The sequence below is a fragment of the Musca domestica genome, unplaced genomic scaffold (genome assembly GCF_030504385.1).
Source record: "Musca domestica strain aabys unplaced genomic scaffold, Musca_domestica.polishedcontigs.V.1.1 13, whole genome shotgun sequence".
In the NCBI taxonomy this organism is placed as follows: domain Eukaryota; kingdom Metazoa; phylum Arthropoda; class Insecta; order Diptera; family Muscidae; genus Musca; species Musca domestica.
The window spans coordinates 17941472-17960465 of record NW_026712172.1 but is presented as its reverse complement, the minus strand read 5'-3'; the positions used below and the strand labels follow the sequence as shown (position 1 = coordinate 17960465).

The window sequence follows — 18994 nt, the reverse complement described above, 5'->3', positions numbered from 1 at the left end:
TTTCCGGTTATAAAAGGGAAATAGAGGTTTCTTTTCTTAGGTGACCTACGGTAAAATTTGATGAGGAGTATTTTTGCCTTTGAGATTTTTCCAAAAAAATTAAGTTCAATGGGAGATTTTGACTTGGATTGAAAATGTGTTCAATTAACAGAAAAAAACGGAAAAAACACATATTTTACCCTTGTGGTACATACAATTCGAATGTAATTTTCCAGAAAACTATTGTACCTAGATATAGGGTTGATTATGAGATTTATAGTGAAATGTTATGTAGAATAATTCTTCCTTTGACAGCTTCTGCCTAAAATGAAATTTTATGTTACTTTCAGGCATCAACTCGAAAAATGGCCGAAGAAAAATTATCCAAAAAAATGGAGATATTTGTGCTATTTTTGACAAAATTGATTTCAAATATTTTCCGGTTATAAAAGGGGAATAGAGATTTCTTTTTTTTTGGTGACCTATAGTGAAACTTGATGAGGAGTATTTTTGCCTTTAAGACTTTTTCCAAAAAATTAATTTTAAAGGGAGATTTTGACTTGGCTTGAAAATGTGTTAAATTTACAGCAAAAAACGGCAAACACATATTTTTTACCCTTGTGGTACATACAATTCGAATGTAATTTTCCTGAAAACTATTGTACCTAGATATAGGGTTGATTCTTAGATATGCCGTGAAATGTTGTGTAGAATAATTCTTCTTCTGATAACTTCTTCCTAAAACGAAATTTTTTGTCACTTTCAGGCATCAACTCGGAAAAAGACAGTAAAAAATTAATGAAAAAAAAAAAAAAATAGGAGGAAATATTTTTGGTTTCTTTTGGCAAAATTGATTCAAAGATTTTCCGAATATATATGAGAAATAAAGGTTCCTCTTCTATGGTGACATATAGTGAAAATTGATGGCGAATAATTTCGGCTTTGAGACTTGTCCCAAAAAATGAAGTATTAAACGAGATATTGACGTTAAATGGTAACGTAATATATTGACAGTAAAAAATGGCAAACTAATTTTTCTCACTTGTGATACATGAAATTGGAATTTAATTTTCTTGAAAACTATTGGACTTTGATATATAGTTTATTTCGAGATTCATAGTGAAATGCTGTGTAGAATATTTCTTCCTTTGATACCTTCTGTCTAAAATGACATTTTGTGTTATTTTCAGACGTCAAGTCAAAAGAAGACAGGGGAAAAAATGCGTTTTTTTTGCAAAATTTGATTTAAATATTTTCCGAATATATATGGGAAATAAAGGTTCCTCATCTACGGTGACCTTTAGTGAAATTTGATAGGGAATATTTTGTTCTCTGACGTCATCCTTTTAAATTAATGCTTTGTAGGAGATTTTTGTATAAATTCACATAAAGTCTGATGTTAACTCTAAAATGCGTTTCTAATAAATATGATTTCCTGGCGTTTTAGTAAAACTCGGACTTCTGATGTCTTTTAGGACCTATAGTAGAATTTTATGGCCAAAAAATTTTGTTGAATATTTTCACTTGCTACGATCCCGTTTATAGGGGGTTTTTAACCATATTTTGAAAAAAGTTCGAAAAATACCCCTTTGGTGACTCGCTTGAGGGTTAAAGTTTTTGACAAAAATATTCCACATATTGTTATCTTCAACATTGCCAAAGACACTATAAACCTAAAGTTAACAGATACCAAGAAATCTGAAGGCGAAATTTCCAGAAAAAAAATGGAAGAAGGGGGCATTTATTACTTCGTAGACTTTCAAAACTCCTATGCACATGTTTTCTTTTTAGGCTCTACTTTCATAATCTGCTGTCATTTCCCTGTGATAATTAGAAAAATGATTTTTGGTGCACGGTGTAATAAAGGTGGTTTTTGTAAATAAAAATTAATTTTTTTTAATATTCTCTTCAAAGGATAATATTAAACGTGGATTTTAAAAAATATTTTTTTAAAAGAATAATATTTAAAGTGGATTCTTAAAAATATTTTTTTTTCAAAGTTCAATATTGAATGTGAATTTTTAAAAATATTTTTTTCAAGCATCAATATTGAACGTGAATTTTAAAAAATATTTTTTTCAAAGATCAATATTGAACGTGGATTTTTAAAAATATTTTCCCAATGAATAATATTGAACGTGGATTTTTAAAAATATTTTTTTTTCAAAGTTCAATATTGAATGTGGATTTTTAAAAATATTTTTTTCAAAGTTCAATATTGAATGTGGATTTTTAAAAATATTTTTTTCAAAGTTCAATATTGAATTTTTAAAAATATTTTATTTCAAAGATCAATAGTTAACATGGATTTTTAAAAATATTTTTTGAAAATATCAATATTGATGGTGGATTTTTAAAAATATTTTTTTAAAAGAATAATATTGAACGGGGATTTTAAAAATATTTTTTTTTCAAAAATTCACGTTCAAGGGTTTTTAAATATATTTTTTTCAAAGATCAATATTAAACGTGGATTTTAAAAAATATTTTTTTTTTCAAAGAGGAATATTGAACGTGGATTTTTAAAAATATTTTTTTCAAAAATCAATATTGAATGGGGATTTTTAAAAGTATTTTTTCAAAGATCAATGTTAAACGTGGATTTTTAAAAATATTTTTTTCAAAGTTCAATTTTGAACGTGGATTTAAAAAAAAATATTTTTTTAAAATTAATATTGAACGTGGATTTTTAAAAAAATTTTTTTAAGATTAATATTGAACGTGGATTTTTAAAAATATTTTTTTTTTAAGATTAATATTGAACGTGGATTTTTAAAAATATTTTTTTTTAAGATCAATATTTTTTTCAAAGATTAATATTGAACGTGGGGTTTTAAAAATATTTTTTTTAAGATCAATATTTTTTTTCAAAGATTAATATTGAACGTGGATTTTTAAAAATATTTTTTTTCAAAGATCAATATTGAATGTGGTTTTTTAAAAATATTTTTTTTAAAGATCAATATTCCACATGGATTTAAAAAAATATTTTTTTCCAAGGATGAATATTTAACGTGGATAAAAAAATATTTTTTTCAAAGATCAATATTGAACGTTGATTTTTAAAAATATTTTTTTCAAAGTTCAATTTTGATCGTGAATTTTTAAAAATATTTTTTCAAAAGTTCAATTTTGAACGTGGATTTTTAAAAATATTTTTTCAAAGTTCAACAAATAACTTAAATTAAAAAAATATATTTTTTCAAAGATCAATAAAAATCTTGTATTTTTAAAAATATTTTTTTCAAAAATCAATATTCAACATGGATTTTAAAAAATATTTTTTAAAAGATCAATTTTGAACGTGGATTTTGAAAAATATTTTTTTCAAAGGATAATATTGAACGGGGATTTTTAAAAATATTTTTTTTTAAAGAACAATATTGAACGTGGATGTTTAAAAATATTTTTTTTCAGAGATCAATATTTAACATGGATTTTTAAAAATATTTTTTGAAAATATCAATATTGATGTTGGATTTTTAAAAATATTTTTTTAAAAGAATAAAATTGAACGGGGATTTTTAAAAATATTTTTTTCAACGATCGATATTGAACGTGTATTTTTAAAAATATTTTATTTTGAAGATCAATATTGAATTTGGTTTAAAAATATTTTTTTCAAAGATCAATATTGAACGTGGATTTTTAAAAATATTTTTTTCAAAGATCAATATTTTAATATTTATATTTATTCATTTATTTATTTATTTTATTTTATTTTTTATTTTTATTTTTTATTTTTATTTATTTATTTATTTATTATTATTATTTTTTTTTTTTTTTTTTTTTTTGAAAAAAAAAAAATCCAACAAAAACAGTCCTACCTCATTTTTATATCCTTGTTAAAGTTACAAATCTAAGCCACATTATTTTAGTAAATAAAAGCTTTTTTTTTGTTTTTTTTAAAGCCTTTTAAATTTTTTGTGTGATTTGTTATGTGAGGTTATGTTTGAGTGCATGTGTGTGTGTGTGTAGTGTATAGTGTAGTGTAAGCATGAGTGAGAGTGTGTACCTTTGTTGACATTTGGCCATGAACCCCAGTTGTCCTCATCCTCATTGGTGCTTTCTTCGATTTCTTCCTCTTCACGTTCCAACACCACTTTGCACATATCGGGCTCTTCGTCGCTCTCGTCCAGGCAATCGACATAGTTGTTGCAACGTTTGTAGCATGGAATCACATCACCGTTGGCACATTGGAAATCACCATCGGGATTTTGATCACAGTCGTATACCATAATATTGGGACGAGGAGCTTCGTGTTCTTGTTCGGTTTCTTCTTCGTCTTCTTCTTCAGGTTCTTCGTGGGTGTTGCCATGGGCATAGGGATCATGGGCATAGGGGTCGTAGGCATTGTTGTTGTTGTCCTCATAGCCATTGTTGTTGTTGTTGCTGTCGTAGGCATTGCTTTCAGTGTTGCCATGGCCATAGGGATCATAGGCATTGTGGTTGTTGTTGTCCTCAGTGTGACCCTGGGCATAAGGATCATTGGGATCATAGGCATTGTTAGTGTCATAGGCATTGTGGTTGTTGGTGTCTTCAGTGTGACCCTGGGCATAAGGATCATTGGGATCATAGGCATTGTTGTTGTCATAGCCATTGTTGTTGTTGTTGTTGTCTTCAGTGCTGCCATGTCCATAGGGATCATAGGCATTATTGTTGCCATAAACATCATAGCCATTGTTGTTGTTGTTGTTATCATCATAACCATGGTTGTTGTTGTTGTCGTTATCATAGGCATTGGTACTGTCATAGGCATTGGTGTGGCCATCCTCATGACCATGTCCAGCATTTTCCTGATCATAATAGCCATGGCCATTGTCCTGATTATTGGCATCATAACCATGTCCTTGATCGTAGTAACCATTGTTGTTGTTGTTGCTATCATGGCCATCATAGGCACCAGCACCTGCACCACCACCATTATTATGAGCTTGAGCATCATGGCCAGACTCGGTGACATCGACGAAATCATGATTTTGCAAATCTAAGGGGGGTTTTGGAATGTGTTTTTGTTGTTGTTTTTGGTTTTGAAGCGTGAAGGATTTGAGAGAGAAAATGTGTATTTAGCAATGTGGATGGGTTGTGTTTTATGTTTTGGGTATTTTTTTTTTTTTTTTGGAATTGAAAGACAATATATTTATAATACAAATGTTTTTTTTTTTTTTTTTGATTTTGAAAAATTTATGGAAATTGAAAATCTGCAACAAACTACACCCAAAATGATTTCTAATTTTTTTCCAGACTAAAAATGGACTCACAGAATATTTTTTTTGGTTGATTTTTACTCAAAGGATTTTACTATCCTTTCTTTGGAATAACAGAAAACTAAATTTAGATTTTTAAAATTTCTACGTTTTTTTCAAAAGGACATTTCCAGGACCTTTACAAAAAATTTTTTAATGAAGATTTTCTATTTTTGCCAATCGACAAAAAAGCCACTTACCTCTCACACGTCTGAAATAGAACTGGTCATCGGCTTCCATGCCCAAATCGGCCATTTTGCGATAGGACGTCAATTGATGTTGCACCCGTTGGGCAAAGCTGCCGAATTTCTCGGGCAAGTCCATTTGGATGGTACAGTGCATGCGATAGTAGTCATCGGTACGTCTGGTAAAGAGATTTTTTTTTCGAATATTTTTATTTTCTTCTTCAAAAATTAATTTCTATTTTACTCACTTGGCATTCATGAGGGCCACATGCAGGGCAAACTCTTCATAGCCGTATTCGTCATCGAACCACTCAACAAAGGCCGCCTCGATTTGGGACTGCAAAGCGGCAAATTCCTCGCTGGTCTTATCCTCATAGGCATCATCCCAGGGTAGGTTGACAACAACGTAGGCCTCCCCTGGAAACGGGAAAAATAAGTCGAATATAAAAAAAAAAAAAAAACAACAAAGAGGAGATTGTTTTTCTCGTTCTCTTCTCTGCTGCAGAGGAATTTTTTTCTATAGCAAAAAATTTTCTCTGCTGAGAGGATTTTTTTCTATAGAAAAAATTTTTTTCTCTGCTGCAGAGGATTTTTTTCTATAGAAAAAAATTTTTCCTCTGCTGCAGAGGAAATTTTTTCTATAGAAAAAAGTCTTTCTCTGCGGAAGAGAAATTTTTTTCTTCAGAAAAAAGTCTTTCTCTGCTGCAGAGAATTTTTTTCTATAGAAAAAAGTCTTTCTCTGCTGCAGAAAATTTTTTTTCTATAGAAAAAAATCGTTCTCTGCTGCTGAGGATTTTTTTTTCTATAGAAAAAAAGTCTCCTTCTGCTGCAGAGGAATCTTTTTCTTTAGCCAAAAATCGTTCTCTGCTGCAGAGAATTTTTTTTCTTTAGACAAAAATCGTTCTCTGCTGCAGAGAATTTTTTTTCTATAGACAACAATCGTTCTCAGAAAAACAATCTATAGAAAAAAATCCTCTGCAGAAAAAAATAGAAAAAAAAAACGTTCTCTGCCGCAGAGACATTTTTTTCTATAGAAAAATAGTCCTCCGCTGCAGAGAAATATTTTTCTATAGAAAAAATCGTTCTCTGCTGCAGAGGATTTTTTTCTATAGAAAAATCGTTCTCTGCTGCAGAGGATTTTTTTCTATAGAAAAAAATCGTTATCTGCCGCAGAGAAATATTTTTTTCTATAGAAAAAAAATTCCTCTGCATCGGAGAAAAATTTTTTCTATAGAAAAAAATCCACTGCAGCAGAGAAAAAATTTTTTTCTATAGAAAAAAATTCCTCTGCAACAGAGAAAAAATATTTTCTATAGAAAAAAAAATCTCTGCAACTGAGTTTTTTCTATGGAAAAAATTCCTCTGCAGCAGAGGAAGACTTTTTTCTATAGAAAAAAATTCCTCTGCGGCAGAGGAAGGCTTTTTCCTATAGAAAAAAATTCCTCTGCGGCAGAGAAAGGCTTTTTCCTATAGAAAAAAATTCCTCTGCGGCAGAGAAAGGCTTTTCCCTATAGAAAAAAATTCCTCTGCAGCAGAGGAAGTCTTTTTTCCTATAGAAAAAAATTCCTCTGCAGCAGAGGAATTTTTTCTATAGGAAAAAACGATTTTTTTATAGAAAAAAATCCTCTGCAGCGGAGATCGATTTTTTTCTATAGAAAAAAATCCTCTGCAGCAGAGAACGATTTTTTTCTTTTTTCTACAGAACAAATTTCTCTGCAGCAGAGGAAGACTTTTTTCTAAAGAAAAATTTTTCTCTGCAGCAGAGAAAGACTTTTCTGAAGAAAAATTTTTCTCTGCAGAAGAGAAAGACTTTTTTCTAAAGAAAATTTTTTTTTGAATATTTTTTCTTCAATCATTACCAACCATTTTACTCACTTGGCATTCATAAGGGCCTCTGCTGCAGAGGAATTTTTTCTACAGAAAAAATTGTTCTCTGCTGCAGAGGAATTTTTTCTATAGAAAAAAGGTTTCCTCTGCTGCAGAGGAATTTTCCTCTCTGGCAGAGATTTTTTTAATATAGAAAAAATCGTTCTCTGCTGCAGAGGAATTTTTTTCTTTAGAAAAAAGTCTTTCCCTGCTGTAGAGAATTTTTTTCTATAGAAAAAAAAATCGTTCTCTGCTCCAGAGGATTTTTTTCTATAGGAAAAAGTCTTCCTCTGTAGCAGAGGAATTTTTTTTCTATAGAAAAAAATCGTTCTCTGCTGCAGAGGATTTTTTTTCTATAGAAAAAAATCTTTCTCTGCTGCAGAGGATTTTTTTTTATTTTTTTTTTTTTTTTCAAAATTTTTGGAATCTTTTCTTTTTTTCACTTACACAAATCAGTTTCACCAAAATCATCAATGGGCGCATCTTCATCATCACCATTGCCGAAGCCGGAACCCTCATTCTCATCGCCGAACAATTGACGTTTCTTGTGGCGGTTCAAGGCTTGCAATTTGTGATTTCTCTTTGGTTTCGTTTGCAATTTAGCACCATTGGCCTGTTTGGTATGACCATTTTGTTGGGCTTTCTTGTGGCCCTCGGAATGAGTCTTTTTACCTCCAGCGGCAGCACCGGCAGCTTGATTACGTTCCGAACGTTTTTTGTGATGTTTGCGTACCTTGTTGCCACCGGCAGCGGCTTGTTTGTTCTCAGCACCGAACAAACGTCCCAACTCACGGCGGACACGTTTAACGCTCTGCACCAGCCAACTGCCTTCGCTGTTGGCCTCGGCCTCATCTACCGGCTGGAGTTCATCTTCGATGAAGGCTTGCTCTTCCAGGTCGCGGGAACTGCGCAATTTTGAATCGTCGATTTGATCAATGTCGAAGGTGTCATCAAAGGATAAGTCGTTTTGTAATTCCTGGGAGGAGAGAGAGAGAGAAAATGTAAAATATTAAAATCAGAAAAATAAATTTTGAAAAATAAAATTGCAAATATTTTCTTGGAGGTTGGCCCCACGCAAGCGTCAAGTGTTGCCAACAGTATTTTAATGCTTCTTGAACGGGGTTGTGTCTCTGCTAAGTATGTTGAATTTGCTGAATGGTGGCATTGCTGGTCTGTGGAGAGAAGGTGAGTTTTTTGGGAGAGTTTTGTGTAGACCTTTGTTGCAAAAAATATATATTTTTTTGAATTGCTTGGTTGCTTTGGAGCCTTTAAAGATTCAGAGAGGACAATTTTTAGCGAATTTTTCCATGTCACCAGGATATTTTTTTTTAATTTAAAAAAAAAATATTTTTAAATTAAAAAAAAAATATTTTTAAAATTAAGAATTTTTTTTTAAATTCAAATAAGTTTTGTTTTTATATTTTCCTCCCCACAAAATGAACTCAATACCCCTTCAACCAAATATTCTACTTGGTTTTGAAACCATTTAAATGGTTTCCAAAGAAAGTTTTCGTGGCATACATGTAAACAATCAAACTCTTTTACCCACACCATAGACCATGGCCTGCTGGCCCTACAGGGCAACCTGCATGGGAAAATAGTGTTGTTGGAAATGGATACAATATTATTTGTTGGTAAACTTTTTCATATCCTCAGACAATGCAAAAGCTACTCGTGTGTCCCACAAAAACAAAAAAATGCGCAACAGAACAAGAAGCTGCTTGGAACAATAAAACTGACAGACTTCAATTAGTCTGAACCGCCAGTGACGGAAATGGAAGACAGGTGAAAAACTAAATAAATTAATATAACTAAAAAGGCAATGGTAAAAGAATAAATGATTTTCTTTGAAAGAGAGGTGGAACATTTCCTTTTAGAAAAAGGAAGGAAAATGGTTTTGAAAAAAAAATATGTTTTTAAAAAATCCACGTACATTTGGACTCAAATATTTCTAAAATATTTCTAAAAAAATCAACAATTTTTGGGACCAAAACAAAATATATTAAAAATACCCACTATTTTTAAAAAGAAGCTTTAAAAATATTTTTAAGAAATCCACGTTTATTAAAAAGGCTTTAAAAATATTTTTTTGTACATCTACGTTTATTAAAAAGAATTTAAAAATATTTTTAAAAGCCTTTTATTAATAAAAAGTCTTTAAAATATTTTTAAAAAATCCACTTTTATTAAAAAATATTTCTTAAAAAGACTAACTTTCTTAAATCAACTTTTATAAAACAGACTTTAAAAAATATTTTTAAAAATGCTTTTTATTAAGAAAAAGTCTTTAAAAAATATTTAAAAAATCGACTTTTATTAAAAAATATTTTTTAAAAAAGACTAATTTTTCCTAAATCCTCTTTTATAAAAAAAGACTTTAAAAATATTTTTAAAAAATATTTTAAAAAGCCCACTATTTTTAAAAAGCGACTTTAAAAAATATTTAAAAAAATCCACGTTTATTAAAAAGGCTTTAAAAATATATTTTATTTAAAAGGCTTTGGAAATATTTTTTTGTAAATTTACGTTTGTTAAAAAAGACTTATTATATTTTTAAAAAAGCCTTTTATTAATAAAAAGTATTTAAAAAATATTTTTAAAAAATCCACATTTATAAAAAATAATTTTTAAAAAAGACTAATTTTTTTAATCCACATTTATAAAAAAAGATTTTAAGAAAATATTTTAAAAAGCCCACTATTTTTAAAAAGAGATTTAAAAAATATTTTTAAAAAAATCCACGTTTATTAAAAAGGCTTTAACAAATATCTTTTTTTAAAAAAGGCTTTGAAAATATTTTTTGTACATCTACGTTTATTAAAAAAAAAAAACTTTAAAATATTTTTAAAAAAGCGTTTTTTTTTTTTTAAAACCTTTAAAAATATTTTTAAAAAATCCACTTTTATTAAAAAACAATTTTTAAAAGAGACTAATTTTTCTTAAATACTCTTTTATAAAAAAAAACTTTAAAAAATTTTTTTAAAAAGAGACTTTTAAAATATTTTTAAAAAGGCTTTAAAAATATTTTTATTAAAAAGAGCTTTGAAAATATTTTTTGTAAATCTACGTTTTTTTAAAAAAGACTTTAAAAATTTTTTTAAAAAAGCCTTTTATTAATAAAAAGTCTTTAAAAAATCCACTTTTAAAAAAGACTTTTAAAAAAGTCTTTATAAAAAATAAAAAAATTAAAAATTTTTTTAAAAAATACTTTTTAAAAAGACTTTTATAAAAAATAACTTTTTTTAAAAGAAGATTTTACAAATACTTTTAAGAAAAATTTTTATTAAAAATGACTTAAAAAAAGATTTTAAAAAACCCACGTTTATTAAAAAGACTTGAAAACATATTTTGAAAAATCCACATTTATTGAGACTCCAAAACATATTTTTATTTAAAAAAAAATATTATTAAAAAATCCACGTTTACTGGTACTGCATAAAATATTCCTACAAAAATATGTCTAAAACTCTATTAAAGATATTTAAAAATAATTTCTAAAATAAAATTATTTTTAAAAAATCCACGTTTGTTGTGACTCCAAAAAAATATTTTTTAAAAAAGACTATTTTTATAAAGAGACTTTAAAAAATATTTTTAAAAAATCCACGTTTGTTGTGACTCCAAAAAAAAATTTTTTAAAAAAGACTATTTTTAAAAGAGACTTTAAAAAATATTTTTAAAAAATCCACGTTTGTTGTGACTCCAAAAAAAATATTTTTTAAAAAAGACTATTTTTAAAAAGAGACTTTAAAAAATATTTTTAAAAAATCCACGTTTATTTTAAAAAGCATTTAAAATATCTTTTATTAAAAAAGGCTTTGAAAATATTTTTTTGTAAATCGACGTTTATTAAAAAGACTTTAAAAATATTTTTAAAAAAGCCTTTTTTAAAAAATCCACTTTTATAAAAGAAGACTTTAAAAATTATTTAAAAAAAGACGTATATTAAAAGAAATCTTTAAATAATATTTTTAAAACAGACTTTCATTAAAAAGACTTTTAATAAAAAAGACTAACAAAATATTTTAAAAATCCACGTTTATTAAAAAAAGATTTTCAAAAAAACATTTTTTTTAAAACCTTTTATTAAAAGAGGCTTTAAAAATAATTTTAAAAATCCACGTTTATAAAGAGGCTTTAAAAATAATTTTAAAAATCCACGTTTGTTAAAAGAAGACTTTAAAAATATTTTTAAAAAATAATTTTATTATAAGAAGACTATACAAAATATTAAAAAAAAGACTTTTATTAAAAGAATCCTTTACAAAATATTTTTAAAAAGACTTTTATTAAATTGAGGTTTTAAAAAATTCACGTTTGCTGAAAAATATTTTAAAAAATCCACATTCATTAAAAAAGAACCTTAAAAATGGGACTCCATAAAAATATATTTTAAAATAATATTATTTTTGAAGTATAAACTTCATAAAATTATTCTTAAAAAAAATATTTCTAAAAAAATAATTTAAAGAAAAATCTACGTTTACTGGGACCCCATAAAAAATGTTATTTAAAAAACTCCATAAAATTATTCTTAAAAAAATATTTCTAAAAAATATTGTTTAAAAAAAATCCACGTTTACTGGATATTTAAAAAAATATTATTTAAAAAACTCCATAAAATTATTCTTAAAAATATTTCTAAAAAAATATTATTTAAAAATCCACGTTTATTGGGACTCCATAAAAAATATATATATATTTTAAAAAGATATTTCTAAAAAATGTTTTTTTTTAAATCCACGATTGAAACATTTTCTTAAAAATCCAGGATTATTGGTCAATTGGTATTGGTATTCTTGCTGGTCTCTAAAAAAAAAATTCTTAAAAAAATCAATGATTATTGGTGCGTAACCCTAGAAAAAAATACTCTTAAAAAATCCCGGGTTATTGGTCGTTTGGTCTTTGAAAGGAATATTCCTCAAAATCCACGATTGTTTGTCTGTAGGTCCTTGAAAAAATATTCTTAAAAAAATTAGGATTATTTATCCTTGAAAAAATATTCTTAAAAAATCCCCTTTTGTTGGCCTGATGGTCCATGAAAAATATTCTTAGAAAACCCAGGATTATTGGTCTATTGGTCCTTGAAAAAATATTCTTAAAAAATCCAGGATCGAAAAGAACATTCCTTAAAAATCAACGATTGTTGGTATATAGGTCCTTAAACAAATATTCTTAAAAAATTCAAGATTATTGCTCTATGGGTCCTTGAAAAAATATTCCTAAAAAACATTCATTGGCTTGTTGGTCCCTGAAAAAAATATTCTTAAAAAATCCATGAGTATTGGTCTGTTGGTACTCGAAAAGAATATTCCTTAAAAATCCACGATTGTTAGTCTATAGGTCCTTGAAAAAAAATATTCTTTAAAAATTCACGATTGTTGGTCTATGGGTCCTTGAAAAGAATATTCCTTAAAAATCCACGATTATTGGTCTGTGGGTCCTTCAAAAAATTTTTTTTAAATCCACGATTGTTGGTCTAAAGGTCCTTGAAAAAATATTTTTAAAAAATTCCACAATTATAGGTCTGTTGGTCCTTGAAAAAATACTCTGATGGCCCATTGGTCTGATTGGTCTGATATTCTCTAAAAATCGTCGCTTGTTTTTCATCACACTTATTGATCCTTAATTTTCTGTATAATAGCCTAAGCCTCCTTTTAACCTACATTGCTACGCAAGTTTTCACAATCTTCACAAAATTTGTTCCCTTCATTGAAAAAAAATCGCTGTGTCTGCAATTCCTCATATAATGACCCTTATCAGTTCCACTTTTTTTTTTTGGAGTGCTCTGAAGTAGTGCAACCGTTTTGATAACTCACAGCCTTTACTTTCTATTCGGCAGTATCTGGAATGGAAGTGAATTAGAAAATCCCATCATAAACCTAATTTGATTTATCAGACCTCTCATCCCCACACCCCACTCCTACACTCCCAGCTGCAACGACTTCGTCACATTTAGACATTTGGAGTGGGGGTGGTGTTGGGGGTCTGATTAATAATTTGTATCGATAAGAGTTTGAAATGCATTAATGGTATGTGGACACTTTTAATCGTTTTCAATTTGACCTAGTTTCTTTTTTTTTCCTGCCCCCCACCTCCACCACCACTAATTTTGAGAGTCTTGTTGCTATTATTATTTTTATTTGTTTGTAGAACAAATAATCAATGATAAGTTTTTTTTTTTTTTTGTATGTCGAACAACCGACAAAGTTGCAGTGGGAAATGAAAAATGCATTCAATTGTTATCGCCAAATGTGATTACCAAACGTTCGGGGATCGGAAACTATCTTTGGAAAGAGAGAGAGAGAGAATTGTGACACATTTTTTTTTTTTTTGGTTTTTGAGAAGGAAGATAAAGCTTTTATTGTTTTCCTCCAGCCACAATGGGGGACTGTGAGTGATTGTAGGTCGTGTGAAATGGTAGGCTTCCTCCAGCCCTTTTTTTATGTCAAAGGTCCAGAGATAAAAAAACACTTTGTGAATGGATGCAGGGTCTCTTTGAAAGACAAGGTTCCCAGGCTTTGGATTTCCATTGACACTTGTGGAACAAAGGCCTCCTCTAGCATAAGTCTTTTGTGTGTGATGCCTCTGAATGTGTGCTAATTTCGGAAATTTACAAAGTGGATGGAAAATATGCATACAGGGTGAGATAAAAAAAACTGCAACAAAGTCAAACGCCATCATTTTTACATTTTTAAATTTTATTGAATGAAAGCAAAAATGTAGGAAATAGCATCAAATTTTAGAAGACGTTTAGATTTGTTCGAATTGGTCATTATGGCCTACAAACGGCTGTCACATGTTGCCCGAATGTTGCTCTGTGGTATTTTGGCCCATTCCCGGCGAAACGCTTGCTTGAGGTGAAAAAAACTCCAGACACAAAAGTCCAACGGATTGATATCCGGAGATTTTAGTGGCCATTATGCACTCGAAATGAAGCAAGGAACCTCATTTTATAACAATTCTTGTGGGTGGTGCGTGCTAAGTCCTGTTGGAATGTCCAAGGTCTGCGGCCAAAATGTTTGCGTGCCAAGGCTTTAATACACCCTCCAGAATATTTTCGCGATAATATTCGGCATTTTTTAAATTTTTTTTTATTTTTTATGAGCCACCAGTGGAGGTGGTTTTTTTTTTTAAATAGGCCACAAAAAAGTATTTTTTTTAATTTTTAAAATAATTTTTAAGAGTATATTAATAGTGTTTTTTTTAATTTTTTTTTTGAAATATTTTTATTAAATATGAATCATCAAAAAAAAAAAAAAAAAAAAAAAAAAACTCCACCCTTACCCGTGAGTTTAAAATATTTTTAAACACCCTTTCCCCACCTCTATCAACCACTTTTCAACATTGGAGGTGTAATGGAAAATATTGCCTCAATTGCTCACCCATGTCCCATACAAGTTTCCCCCTCCCTCCCCCTCACAAAAAAAAAAAAAATTCAAAAAGACAATGACAGATATACTCCCAGCCATGAACCTTTTGTTCTTGTTGTTGTCAACCAAAAGATGGAAAGAAGATGTTCAAATGTTATTGATCTGTTTGTTGTTGTTTTCATGTTTTTCGTTTTGATTTGGGGGGTCTGGCAATGTTCGCTGTAATGAGGATGATTTTTCCCTTTTATTTTTCACCGTCTGATTATTTGTCTGGTTGTTCGTTGTTTGTTTGTCCATAATTGTTGTCGTCTCGTGTCTTTGTACATGTATGTGTGTGTGTGTGTGAGTGTGTTTGCTTAAGTGTTTACAAATTTGTGGCATTGTGGCACACTTTACTTACATACACACATGATCAGGGACCGCAGGGTAAGTGATAGCCTTAACTGTGAATTGATGCTACCCTCATAGCATATCGGAGGAAAACATTTTTTCCCCTTTAAAGTATTTTTTAAGTGCATGTATGTATGTAGCTACATGTGTTTGCTTACAGGCTCTAAAGAGACTTATTTATATGACTTATGATGGGCATTGGAATTTTAAATGTTGGTCTTACTATAACCTATAGAGAGCGGAATATAAATAAAATTTAGAAAGTTTGAAGAACATCAAAAATCATGGAATTTAAAAAAGAATATTTGAAAAATATCAATAATCATGGATTTTTAAACGTGGATTTTTTAAAATATATTTTTTAAAAAGTGACTATAAAAGTGGATTTTTTAAAAATATATTTTTTGAAAGTAACTATAAACGAGGATTTTTTTAAAAATATATTTTTTAAAAATTACTATAAATGTGGATTTAAAAAAATATATTTTTGAACTTGGATTTTTTAAAAATATATTTTTTAAAAAGTAACTATAAACGTGGATTTTTTTTTAAAATATATTTTTTAAAAGTAACTATAAATGTGGATTTTTAAAAATATATTTTTTAAAAGTAACTATAAACGTGGATTTTTAAAAATATATATTTTTTTTTAAAAAAAAATAACTATAAACGTAGATTTTTTAAAAATATATTTTTTTCAAAAGTGACTATAAACGTGGATTTTTCAAAAATATATGTTTAAAATGTATCTATAAACGTGGATTTTTTAAAAATATATTTTTCAAAGTAACTATAAACGTGGATTTTTTTAAAATATATTTTTTAAAAGTAACTATAAATGTGGATTTTTTAAAAATATATTTTTTTATGAATTTTTTAAAAATATTTTTTGAAGTCTTCCAATAAATGTGGATTTTATAAAAATATTTATTTAAGTTTTCCAATGAACGCGGATTTTTTTAGAAATTTTTTTTCAAGACTTCCAATAAGCGTGGATTTTTTACAAATATTTTTTTGAAGTCTTCGAGTATACTTGATTTTTTTTTTAATGTACTTTTTTGAAGTTTTCCGATTAATGTGGATTTTTTTTAAAAATATTTTTTCAAGACTTCCAATAAACGTGGATTTTTTAAAATATTTTTTCAAGACTTCCAATAAACGTGAATTTTTTTTAAAATATTTTTTAAGATTTCCAGTAAACGTGGATTTTTTAAATATACTTTTTAAGACTTCCAATGAACGTGGATTTTTAAAAATATTTTTTTAAGTCTTCCAGTAAACGTGGATTTTTTAAATATACTTTTTTAAGACTTCCAATGAACGTGGGTTTTTTTTAAAAATATTTTTTGAAGTCTTGCAATAAACGTGGATTTTTTTTAAAAATATTTTTTTTAAGTCTTGCAGTAAACGTGGATTTTTTAAAAATATTTTTTTAAGTCTTGCAGTAAACGTGGATTTTTTAAAAATATTTTTTTTAAGTCTTGCAGGTAAACGTGGATTTTTTAAAAATATTTTTTATGAAATACGAATAAACGTGGATTTTTTAAAAATATTTTTTATGAACTACGAATAACGTGGATTTTTTAAAAATATATTTTTTAAAAGTAACAGCAAATAAAGGTGGATTTTTTGAAAATATATTTTTTCAAACTTCCAATAAATGTGGATTTTTTTAAAAATATTTTCTAAAGACTTCCAATCAATGTGGATTTTTTAAAAATATTTTTTCAAGACTTCCAATAAACGTGGATTTTTTGAAAATATTTTTTGAGGACTTCCAATAAATGTGGATTTTTTAAAAATATTTTTTGGAGACCTCCAATAAACGTTGATTTTTTAAAAATATTTTTTGACGTCTTCCAATAAATGTGGATTTTTTAAAAATATTTTTTGAAGTCTTCCAATAAATGTGGTTTTTCTAAAAATATTTTTTCAAGACTTCCAATAAACGCGGATTTTTTAAAAATATTTTTCAAGACTTCCAATAAACGTGGATTTTTTAAAAATATTTTTTCAAGACTTCCAATAATCGTGGATTTTTTAAAAATATTTTTTAAGATAATTTTTAACGTGGATTTTTTATTTTTTAAAAATATTTTTTAAGATAATTTATAAACGTTGATTTTTTTATTTTTTTTTAAAATATTTTTAAGATAATTTATTAACGTTGATTTTTTTATTTTTTAAAAATATTTTTTGAAGATTTCCAATAAAGTTGGATTTTTTTAAAAATATTTTTGAAGACTTCCAATAAATGTGGATTTTTTAAAAATTTTTTTTGAAGACTTCCAATAAACGTGGATTTTTTAAAAATATTTTTAAGATATTTATTAACGTTGATTTTTTTTTTTTTAAAATATTTTTTGAAGACTTCCAATAATGTGATTTTTAAAATATTTTTTGAAGACTTCCAATAAACGTGGATTTTTTTAAAATAGATTTTTTTCAAGACTTCCAATAAATGTGGGTTTTTTTAAAAATATTTTTTGAAGACTTCCAATAAACGTGGATTTTTTAAAAATATTTTTTTAAGACTTCCAATAAACGTGAATTTTTAAAAATAATTTTTTGAAGACTTCCAATAAACGTGGATTTTTTAAAATATTTCTTGGAGTTTTCATGTAAACGTGGATTTTTTTTTAATATATTTTAAGTCCATCTCCAAAGTGGATTTTTTAAAATATGTTTTTGAAGTGTTTCAATAAACGTGGATTTTTTAAAAATATGTTTTTGAAGTGTTTCATAAACGTGGATTTTTTGAAAATATTTTACGTTTTCCAATAAACATGTTTTTTTTTTAAAAAAACTTTTTTTTATAAAATACAAAAAACGTGGATTTTTTTAAACTTTTTTATGAAATATAACTGGATATTTTTAAAACTTTTTTGTTGAAGACTTCCAATAACGTGGATTTTTTAAAATATGTTTTTGAAGTCTTCCAATAAACGTGGATTTTTTAAAATATTTTCTGAAGACATCCAATAAACGTGGATTTTTTAAAATATTTTTTTAAGACTTCCAATAAACGCGAATTTATAAAATATTTTTTTGAAGACCTCCATAAATGTGGATTTTTTTTAAAAACATTTTTAAAGTCTTGCAATAAAACGCGAATTTATAAAATATTTTTTTGAAGACCTCCATAAATGTGGATTTTTTTAAAATATTTTTGAAGTCTTGCAATAAACGTGGATTTTTTTTTAAAAAAAAGGTTCTTGGAGTCTTCCTGTAAACTTGATTTTTTTTAAATGTACTTTTTTGAAGTGTTGCGATTAATGTGGATTTTTTAAATATATTTTTGGAAGACTTACATAAAGTAAATTTTTTTAAAATATTTTTTGAAGACCTCCAATGATTTTATTTTGAATATTTTGTAATCACATGGCTTTCGTCATGACTATCCTACACCCCATTTCTTCCCTTTTTTCATTTGCCCCACAATTTGTCTTATAGGATAAAAGTAAGTCATCATGTCTTTGTGGCAGATTGTTGTTTATATCATCATCAGGGCACATCCACAGCCTCATCCATATCATCAAAGTAAACGCATGGAGGCAGAGTTTCGCACATTTGAGGGTTATAAAGTTGAGGGCTTTTTTATTTGGAGTTATGGCGTCATTGTTGTAGGTGTTCGGCATGAACTGGTGGTGATGTATGTAAGCATATTTTATTTGTTTTTTTTTTTTCTTTTTTTGCTGCTGCTCATGTACAGAGCTTAGTACAGTTTAAGACAATCACAGTTTGATACTGTGTCTCTCTCTCCCTGTAAGTTACAACATGTAAACGTAGAACGAAAAAATACGAACTGCATGTTTGCATTCGAGGCACGTTTTCTGCAATTTCTCATAAAATAAACGACCATTATATTGCGCTTATATTTCGCAAGAAATGTTAGAACAGAACAAGCCACAAGAAAAAAAACAAGAACGAACGAACGAAAGACAACAAGCATAAA

At 27.5% G+C, this 18994-nt stretch overlaps 1 protein-coding gene across 1 annotated transcript in view; it reads right to left on the bottom strand.

Annotated features, from left to right (window-relative positions):
* The window catches only part of LOC101901717 (uncharacterized protein DDB_G0290685), a 204643-nt gene that overhangs the window by 93841 nt on the left and 91808 nt on the right, over positions 1-18994 (bottom strand). The window contains exons 3-6 of the mRNA XM_059118709.1: positions 7724-8252; positions 5659-5827; positions 5426-5589; positions 3995-4966 (exon numbers count right to left, since the gene is read on the bottom strand). Coding sequence (XP_058974692.1) covers positions 3995-4966; positions 5426-5589; positions 5659-5827; positions 7724-8252 — 1834 coding nt within the window. The remainder of the gene's footprint in view (positions 1-3994; positions 4967-5425; positions 5590-5658; positions 5828-7723; positions 8253-18994) is intronic.